Source organism: Gadus macrocephalus, chromosome 18 (assembly GCF_031168955.1).
Source record: "Gadus macrocephalus chromosome 18, ASM3116895v1".
In the NCBI taxonomy this organism is placed as follows: domain Eukaryota; kingdom Metazoa; phylum Chordata; class Actinopteri; order Gadiformes; family Gadidae; genus Gadus; species Gadus macrocephalus.
In genome coordinates this window covers 224,422-234,399 of record NC_082399.1, presented here as the reverse complement: position 1 = coordinate 234,399, position 9,978 = coordinate 224,422, and the positions used below count along the sequence as shown (strand labels likewise).

At 43.7% G+C, this 9,978-nt stretch overlaps 1 protein-coding gene across 1 annotated transcript in view; it reads right to left on the bottom strand.

The window, feature by feature from the left end:
• Window positions 1-125: 125 nt before the first annotated feature.
• LOC132446727 (protein kinase C and casein kinase substrate in neurons protein 3-like) overlaps window positions 126-9,978 on the bottom strand; it is a 12,062-nt gene continuing 2,209 nt past the window's right edge. Inside the window, exons 3-8 of the mRNA XM_060037168.1 lie at window positions 7,446-7,624; window positions 4,819-4,994; window positions 4,405-4,525; window positions 2,158-2,225; window positions 1,836-1,915; window positions 126-695 (exon numbers count right to left, since the gene is read on the bottom strand). Coding sequence (XP_059893151.1) covers window positions 583-695; window positions 1,836-1,915; window positions 2,158-2,225; window positions 4,405-4,525; window positions 4,819-4,994; window positions 7,446-7,624 — 737 coding nt within the window. The 3' untranslated portion in view covers window positions 126-582. The remainder of the gene's footprint in view (window positions 696-1,835; window positions 1,916-2,157; window positions 2,226-4,404; window positions 4,526-4,818; window positions 4,995-7,445; window positions 7,625-9,978) is intronic.

The following is a 9,978-nucleotide window of genomic DNA, read 5'->3' as shown; positions in this document are numbered from 1 at the left end:
TCCCATTTATTTAAACCTAGAGACGCCGGTGACCGAATCTGTGACAACAACATTGTCTGGAATGTAATTTCCTAGCGGACAATATCTTCCAATGTGGACAAACAAAGAGAGGATTCAATGCCAAATGATTATTGTATGGATATACTTTTATTTTGAAAATCGATTGAAGTCATAAATTACATTGCATAATTTCTTATAATCTTGCACTTTGGTAATGTCTGTTATTATGTCTAATTTCTGTTATAAAAGTAATGATTTTGATGAGACAGTGTAAATCTGACATAATGCACAAACATACATTTTAACACACCTTATACACTAATGTGTACACACACACACACACACACACACACACACACACACACACACACACACACACACACACACACACACACACACACACACACACACCAACTGCCCCACCAAAGTGTGCAGCTTATTCATTCATCAATTAGTTTGTACAGCAAAACCAAATGGCAGAATACAATCCATCCAAATTATTACGGTAATGACGTCAGGTGTGACTGTAAACACAAAGGGCCTGAGGGGATCAACCAATCACCAGGCCCGTCCTGAGTGACATCAGTCTGCGATCTCCACGTAATTGGCCGGGTAGAAGCCCTCCCTGCCTCCCGTCAGGACGCCGCGACACCAGCCCTGCTCGTCCTCCTCCTCCACCTTCAGGAAGCTCTCCCCTTCAGGGCGGGGCCAGGTCACAGAGTGGGGGGGGTTAGGTAACCATACCTAACCCTATCTAACCCTAACCATACCTAACCCTATCTAACCCTAACCATACCTAACCCTATCTAACCCTAACCATACCTAACCCTAACCATACCTAACCCTATCTAACCCTAACCATACCTAACCCTATCTAACCCTAACCATACCTAACCCTATCTAACCCTAACCATACCTAACCCTATCTAACCCTAACCATACCTAACCCTATCTAACCCTAACCATACCTAACCCTATCTAACCCTAACCATACCTAACCCTATCTAACCCTATCTAACCCTAACCATACCTAACCCTATCTAACCCTAACCATTCCTAACCCTATCTAACCCTAACATACCTAACCCTAACCATACCTAACCCTATCTAACCCTAACCCTATCTAACCCTAACCATACCTAACCCTAACCCTATCTCACCCTAACCGATGCCTTCTCTGATCTTAATAGCATCGGGACTATTTCCAGGCCGCTAACCTGTCCTTTGCTAGCCCAGGTTGTGTCTCTGGTGCCGCTAACCTGTCCTTTGCTAGCCCAGGTTCTGTCTCTGGTGCCGCTAACCTGTCCTTTGCTAGCCCAGGTTGTGTCTCTGGTGCCGCTAACCTGTCCTTTGCTAGCCCAGGTTCTGTCTCTGGTGCCGCTAACCTGTCCTTTGCTAGCCCAGGTTGTGTCTCTGGTGCCGCTAACCTGTCCTTTGCTAGCCCAGGTTCTGTCTCTGGTGCCGCTAACCTGTCCTTTGCTAGCCCAGGTTGTGTCTCTGGTGCCGCTAACCTGTCCTTTGCTAGCCCAGGTTCTGTCTCTGGTGCCGCTAACCTGTCCTTTGCTAGCCCAGGTTCTGTCTCTGGTGCCGCTAACCTGTCCTTTGCTAGCCCAGGTTCTGTCTCTGGTGCCGCTAACCTGTCCTTTGCTAGCCCAGGTTCTGTCTCTGGTGCCGCTAACCTGTCCTTTGCTAGCCCAGGTTCTGTCTCTGGTGCCGCTAACCTGTCCTTTGCTAGCCCAGGTTCTGTCTCTGGTGCCGCTAACCTGTCCTTTGCTAGCCCAGGTTCTGTCCCTGGTGCCAGCGGTGGTACTCGTCTGTCGGCTGAAGTGAGTCACCTGCTTTGAAGGACAGCTCGTCGCCCTCCTCGCCCACGTAGTCGTACAGCGCGCGCACCTTCACCCCCCCGATCATCACGCTGGGCGGGAACACAGCGGGTGACATGGTCAGAGGTCGCGGGCTGCTAATGGCGGCTACTAGCATCCTAACGACTGAGCAACCCGCCAGGGGGGGACAATGATGGACTCACAGGGAATTTAATTAATTTGGTATTATTACTTTTAATATTACTGGTAGGACTTTTTGGCAAACAAGACAAAATCAAATAATTGATATATATTTATAAGTTAATTCTATTTTCTGAACAGGTAATGAACTCACGGCCGGTTGTCCTTGATCTTGCGGTCCTGTTTCCGTCTCTTGAGTTTCTTGACGGGCGGGATCCATTCCTGCAGAGGAACGGTAGTGAACTGTGGACCACTGTGTGGACTACCGTGCTACTATACTATACTACTATACTATACTACCATACTGTACTACTATACTATACTACCATACTGTACTACTATACTATACTACTATACTATACTACCATACTGTGCTACTATACTATACTACCATGCTGTACTACTATACTACTATACTATACTACCATACCGTGCTACTATACTATACTACCATACTGTACTACTATAATATACTACTATACTATACTACCATACCGTGCTACTATACTATACTACTATACTATACTACCATACCGGGCTACTATACTATACTACCATACTGTACTACTATACTATACTACCATACTGTACTACTATACTACTATACTATACTACCATACTGTGCTACTATACTACCATACTGTACTACTATACTATACTACTATACTATACTACCATACCGTGCTACTATACTACTATACTATACTACCATACTGTACTACTATACTATACTACCATACTGTGCTACTCTACTATACTACCATACTGTACTACTATACTATACTACCATACTGTACTACTATACTATACTACTATACTATACTACCATACCGTGCTACTATACTACTATACTATACTACCATACTGTACTACTATACTATACTACCATACTGTGCTACTCTACTATACTACCATACTGTACTACTATACTATACTACCATACTGTACTACTATACTATACTACTATACTATACTACCATACCGTGCTACTATACTATACTACCATACTGTACTACTATACTACACTACCATACTGTACTAATATACTATACTACCATACTGTACTACTATAATATACTACTATACTATACTACCATACCGTGCTACTATACTATACTACTATACTATACTACCATACCGGGCTACTATACTATACTACCATACTGTACTACTATACTATACTACCATACTGTACTACTATACTATACTACTATACTATACTACCATACTGTGCTACTATACTACCATACTGTACTACTATACTATACTACTATACTATACTACCATACCGTGCTACTATACTACTATACTATACTACCATACTGTACTACTATACTATACTACCATACTGTGCTACTATACTATACTACCATACTGTACTACTATAATATACTACTATACTATACTACCATACCGTGCTACTATACTATACTACCATACTGTACTACTATACTATACTACCATACTGTACTACTATACTATACTACTATACTATACTACCATACCGGGCTACTATACTATACTACCATACTGTACTACTATACTACCATACCGTGCTACTATACTATACTACTATACTATACTACCATACCGTGCTACTATACTATACTACCATACTGTACTACTATACTATACTACCATACTGTACTACTATACTATACTACCATACTGTACTACTATACTGTACTACTATAATATACTACTATACTATACTACCATACCGTGCTACTATACTATACTACCATACTGTACTACTATACTATACTACCATACTGTACTACTATACTATACTACCATACTGTACTACTATAATATACTACTATACTATACTACCATACCGTGCTACTATACTATACTACCATACTGTACTACTATACTATACTACCATACTGTACTACTATACTATACTATACTACCATACCGGGCTACTATACTATACTACCATACTGTACTACTATACTACCATACTGTACTACTATACTATACTACCATACTGTACTACTATACTATACTACTATACTATACTACCATACTGTACTACTATACTATACTACTATACTATACTACCATACTGTACTACTATACTATACTACCATACTGTACTACTACACTACTGTACTATACTACTATACTACACTTCTATACGACTATACTACTATACTACACTTCTATACTACCATACTGTACTACTACACTACTATACTACACTTCTATACTATACTACTATACTGTACTACTACACTACTATACTATACTACTATACTACACTTCAATACTACTATGCTATACTACTATACTGTACTACTATACTACACTTCTATACTACTATACTGCACTACTATACCAGTATACTATACTAAAATATACTACTATATGTTGGGAGGATGTGGGAGGGGCTGACCTGGAGGCGGGGCCAGTCGGTGGGCATGCCCGGTCCCTGGTTGTTCCTCCACCACCGGAGGTCGTCCTGCTCATTGATGGACATGAGGGTGTGGTGCAGCTCACTGTACACCGCCTTCACACTGGGGCGAGAGAGAGAGAGAGAGAGAGAGAGAGAGAGAGAGAGAGAGAGAGAGACAGAGAGAGACAGAGAGAGACAGAGAGAGAGAGAGAGAGAGAGAGAGAGAGAGAGAGAGAGAGAGAGAGATACTTATCATCCGTAAGGAGAAGGCGATGGAGCTCTTGCAACATATGCATGTGCTCCACACACACACACACACACACACACACACACACACACACACACACACACACACACACACACACACACACACACACACACACACACACACACAAACACACCCACCCCCCTTACTTCTCGTTGTTGGTGATGTCCAGATGCTTGTGGATGGAGAGAAAGGATTCTTTGAGGAAGGCGATCCTCTTCCCCTCCTCCTCCTGTGATTGGTCGAAAATGGCCTCCATCTCTTCCATGTAGCGGGGCGTGTAGGAAGTGACATCTTCCAGAAGTTTCTCGTAGCGCTCGCGCGCCTCAAAGAACCAAACCAAAGGTCAAAGGTCAAAGGCAGGCTCTGCAGATGGACCCATAGCCCCGCTTCCTCTTTGTTATTCACTGTATAGTCCTGCCTCCTCTTTGCTATTCACTGTATAGTCCCGCCTCCTCTTTGCTATTCATTGTATAGTCCCGCCTCCTCTTTGCTATAAAGCTCGGAAGTCCGCCCCTTCCGGTAGAGCCCATGGGACCTATGAGATCGTAAAATATCAAGTAATTATTTTCTGGTCCCAGTCTTTATATGCCCTGGATTACACATATGTTGATTGTGAATTTTAATGATAATCTTTCATGTCTAGATTTTGACTGTTTATTGTGCAATTGTTCAGTTAAAGGCTGTAGAGAAAACACAATGAGAAAGACTACACGTCTCGTATGTGACGTCACGCTCCCTGCGACTGGCGTGGACAAGATCGACAATCTCCCCATCCGCATAACTGAAACTCTCCACATGCCCCAACTTATAATGCTTTTCATCTCTTTCGATGCTTTTATCCTCCCCTTGGAAAAAAGCGGTGAAGTGGAGCAGAGAGATCGCCATGTCTGTACAGTATCAAACTTCTTTACGATTTTTTTTTCTTTGCATGAAAAATTATAATTTAAATCCACAAATAACATATGCGTAATCCGGGGCATATAAAGACTGGGACCAGATCATAATGACTCAATCTCCATTGAAACCCATTCATATTTTATGGTCTCAGAGGTCCCATGGGGGTCTGCCGGAAGGGGCGGACTTACAAGCTCTATTCACTGTATAGTCCCGCCTACTCTTTTCTATTCACTGTATAGTCCCGCCTCCTCTCTGCTGTTCCCTAACCTTTCATCCAGAGCAAATTCCAGTGAAGGTTCCCTTGAGGTTAAAATTCAAATTCTTCAGCGAGACTGCAGACACTTTAAGGGCACATCAATGAATCATTGATTAGCATTAGTTAATGCAGTATCATTGAGCTTAAAGGTTAGGGTTGGGCTTTTGTATTATTAAAGTTCCTGGAAAGGGTTGCACTCTTAGTTAAAGGTTAGGGTGAGCTAACCCTTATCTAAAGGGTTGCACTCTTAGTTAAGGGTATTTATAGCCTCAGTTAAGGCTATAGAATACAGACTCTATACTCTATAGTACGGGTCGCCAACCCTAGGCACGCGTGCCACCACTGGCATGGGGCAGTATTATCATGGGCACACTTAAAAAAAAAAAATACATATATATATATATATATCATTATTAAAATAATTCACAGCACAATGCGGCAGCATAAACATTACTACAGATTATTTTTGCAATTAATTGTGTTTTGGGCATTTCCTCACAGTGCAAATATGTTTCAATTAGTTACAGAAAGTAGTGTTCTGAAATGGGATCAATTTATCGTTTTTAAACCTATGTTGTGAGTAATAGAAAATATAATATTAAAAATATGGTTGCAAGTGGCCTGTATGCATCGCCTTCACGTGGTTTTGCAAAGCTGTACATGTCTTAAAGATATTGGTTTGGATGGTTCCAGCATTCTCATATATTCTCGTTTTTTACATTTCTCACAGTGCAAATATGTTTTCGAATGAGTTTCTGAAAATGGTGTTTTAAGATGGGACATATGTAATTATAATTTGTAAACCCTTGTTGCAAATATAACAACCAAAAAAACATTTAAATGTTGATGCATGATTGTGGACAAAATCCAAATAGTACAATGCCAGGTCTTCTGGAAATGTTTTTGGTCGCTGTGTCATAATTCAGCTTAATTTTTATATACTCTATAGTATAGAGCATTGAGTCTATACTCTATACTCTATAGAGTATAGACTCTATACTCTATACTCTATAGTATAGAGTATAGAATATAGAGTCTATACTCTATACTCTATAGTATAGACATAGAGTATAGAGTCTATACTCTATACTCTATGCTCTCCTTTGGTTAGAGTCTGGTTCTGTCAGAGACGTTCTCTGGCAGACGGCTCACCTCTCTGTTTTACCTCTGCTCCAACATCTCTTCTTTTTTTAATGTTTGAGTCATCTGGGGTTGAGTGGTATTTGTAGTTTGTGATAAGTGGTAGCGGTTTTCTGAATTTATTTTTTGAAGTTCAATGATAGTAGATAGTAGATTGTGTTGGTTAAGTAGTGAGGGATAGGGTTAGATAGTGGGGGTTAGGGTTGGATAGTGTGGGTCAGGGTTAGATAGTGGGGGTTAGATAGTGGGGGTCAGGGTTACACAGTGTGGGTCAGGGTTAGATAGTGGGGGTTGGGGTTAGATAGTGTGGGTCAGGGTTAGATAGTGGGGGTTAGATAGTGGGGGTTAGGGTTACACAGTGTGGGTTAGGGTTAGATAGTGTGGGTTAGGGTTGGATAGTGTGGGTCAGGGTTAGATAGTGCGGGTTAGATAGTGTGGGTTGGGGTTAGATAGTGGGGTTAGGCTGAGATCTCTACTCACCTTCTCCTTCTCCTCGCTGGCCTTCTCTCGGGCCGCCGTTACCTTCTGGCGTTTCTCCTCAGTGGTCACTGAGCCCTCGCTGGCCTGCTTCTCCTTCTCCAGCGCTGAGCTCTCCTTCTGACACGCCTTGTGGAACGCCGCCCTGGCCTTCTCCACCTGGGGCAGACCATTACTGACACCTGGGACAAACCATTACTGACACCTGGGACAGACCATTACTGACACCTGGGACAGACCATTACTAACACCTGGGACAGACCATTACTGACACCTGGGACAGACCATTACTGACACCTGGGACAGACCATTACTAACACCTGGGACAGACCATTACTGACACCTGGGGCAGACCATTACTGACACCTGGGACAAACCATTACTGACACCTGGGACAGACCATTACTGACACCTGGGACAGACCATTACTAACACCTGGGACAGACCATTACTGACACCTGGGACAGACCATTACTGACACCTGGGACAGACCATTACTGACACCTGGGACAGACCATTACTGACACCTGGGGCAGACCATTACTGACACCTGGGACAAACCATTACTGACACCTGGGACAGACCATTACTGACACCTGGGACAGACCATTACTAACACCTGGGACAGACCATTACTGACACCTGGGACAGACCATTACTGACACCTGGGACAGACCATTACTGACACCTGTGGCAGACCATTACTGACACCTGGGGCAGACCATTACCGACACCTGGGACAGACCATTACTAACACCTGGGGCAGACCATTACTAACACCTGGGACAGACCATTACTAACACCTGGGGCAGACCATTACTGACACCTGGGACGAACCATGACTGACACCTGGGACAGACCATTACTGACACCTGGGACAGACCATTACTGACACCTGGGACGAACCATGACTGACACCTGGGACAGACCATTACTGACACCTGGGACAGACCATTACTGACACCTGGGGCAGACCATTACTGACACCTGGGACAGACCATTACTGACACCTGGGACAGACCATTACTGACACCTGGGACAGACCATTACTGACACCTGGGACAGACCATTACTGACACCTGGGACAGACCATTACTGACACCTGGGACAGACCATTACTGACACCTGGGACGAACCATGACTGACACCTGGGGCAGACCATTACTAACACCTGGGACAAACCATTACTGACACCTGGGGCAGACCATTACTATCACCTGGGACAGACCATTACTGACACCTGGGACAGACCATTACTGACACCTGGGACAGACCATTACTGACACCTGGGACAAACCATTACTAACACCTGGGGCAGACCATTACTAACACCTGGGACGAACCATGACTGACACCTGGGACAGACCATTACTAACACCTGGGACGAACCATGACTGACACCTGGGACAAACCATTACTAACACCTGGGGCAGACCATTACTAACACCTGGGGCAGACCATTACTAACACCTGGGACAGACCATTACTAACACCTGGGACAGACCATTACTAACACCTGGGACGAACCATGACTGACACCTGGGACAAACCATTACTAACACCTGGGACAGACCATTACTATCACCTGGGACAAACCATTACTGACACCTGGACAAACCATTACTAACACCTGGGGCAGACCATTACTATCACCTGGGACAGACCATTACTAACACCTGGGACAAACCATTACTATCACCTGGGACAAACCATTACTATCACCTGGGACAAACCATTACTATCACCTGGGACAAACCATTACTAACACCTGGGACAAACCATTACTATCACCTGGGACAAACCATTACTGACACCTGGGACAAACCATTACTAACACCTGGGGCAGACCATTACTAACACCTGGGACAAACCATTACTATCACCTGGGACAAACCATTACTAACACCTGGGGCAGACCATTACTAACACCTGGGACAAACCATTACTATCACCTGGGACAAACCATTACTGACACCTGGGACAAACCATTACTAACACCTGGGGCAGACCATTACTAACACCTGGGACAAACCATTACTATCACCTGGGACAAACCATTACTAACACCTGGGGCAGACCATTACTATCACCTGGGACGAACCATGACTGACACCTGGGACAGACCATTACTAACACCTGGGACAGACCATTACTAACACCTGGGACGAACCATGACTGACACCTGGGACAAACCATTACTAACACCTGGGACAGACCATTACTATCACCTGGGACAAACCATTACTGACACCTGGGACAAACCATTACTAACACCTGGGGCAGACCATTGCTATCACCTGGGACAGACCATTACTAACACCTGGGACAAACCATTACTATCACCTGGGACAAACCATTACTATCACCTGGGACAAACCATTACTATCACCTGGGACAAACCATTACTAACACCTGGGACAAACCATTACTATCACCTGGGACAAACCATTACTGACACCTGGGACAAACCATTACTAACACCTGGGGCAGACCATTACTAACACCTGGGACAAACCATTACTAACACCTGGACAAA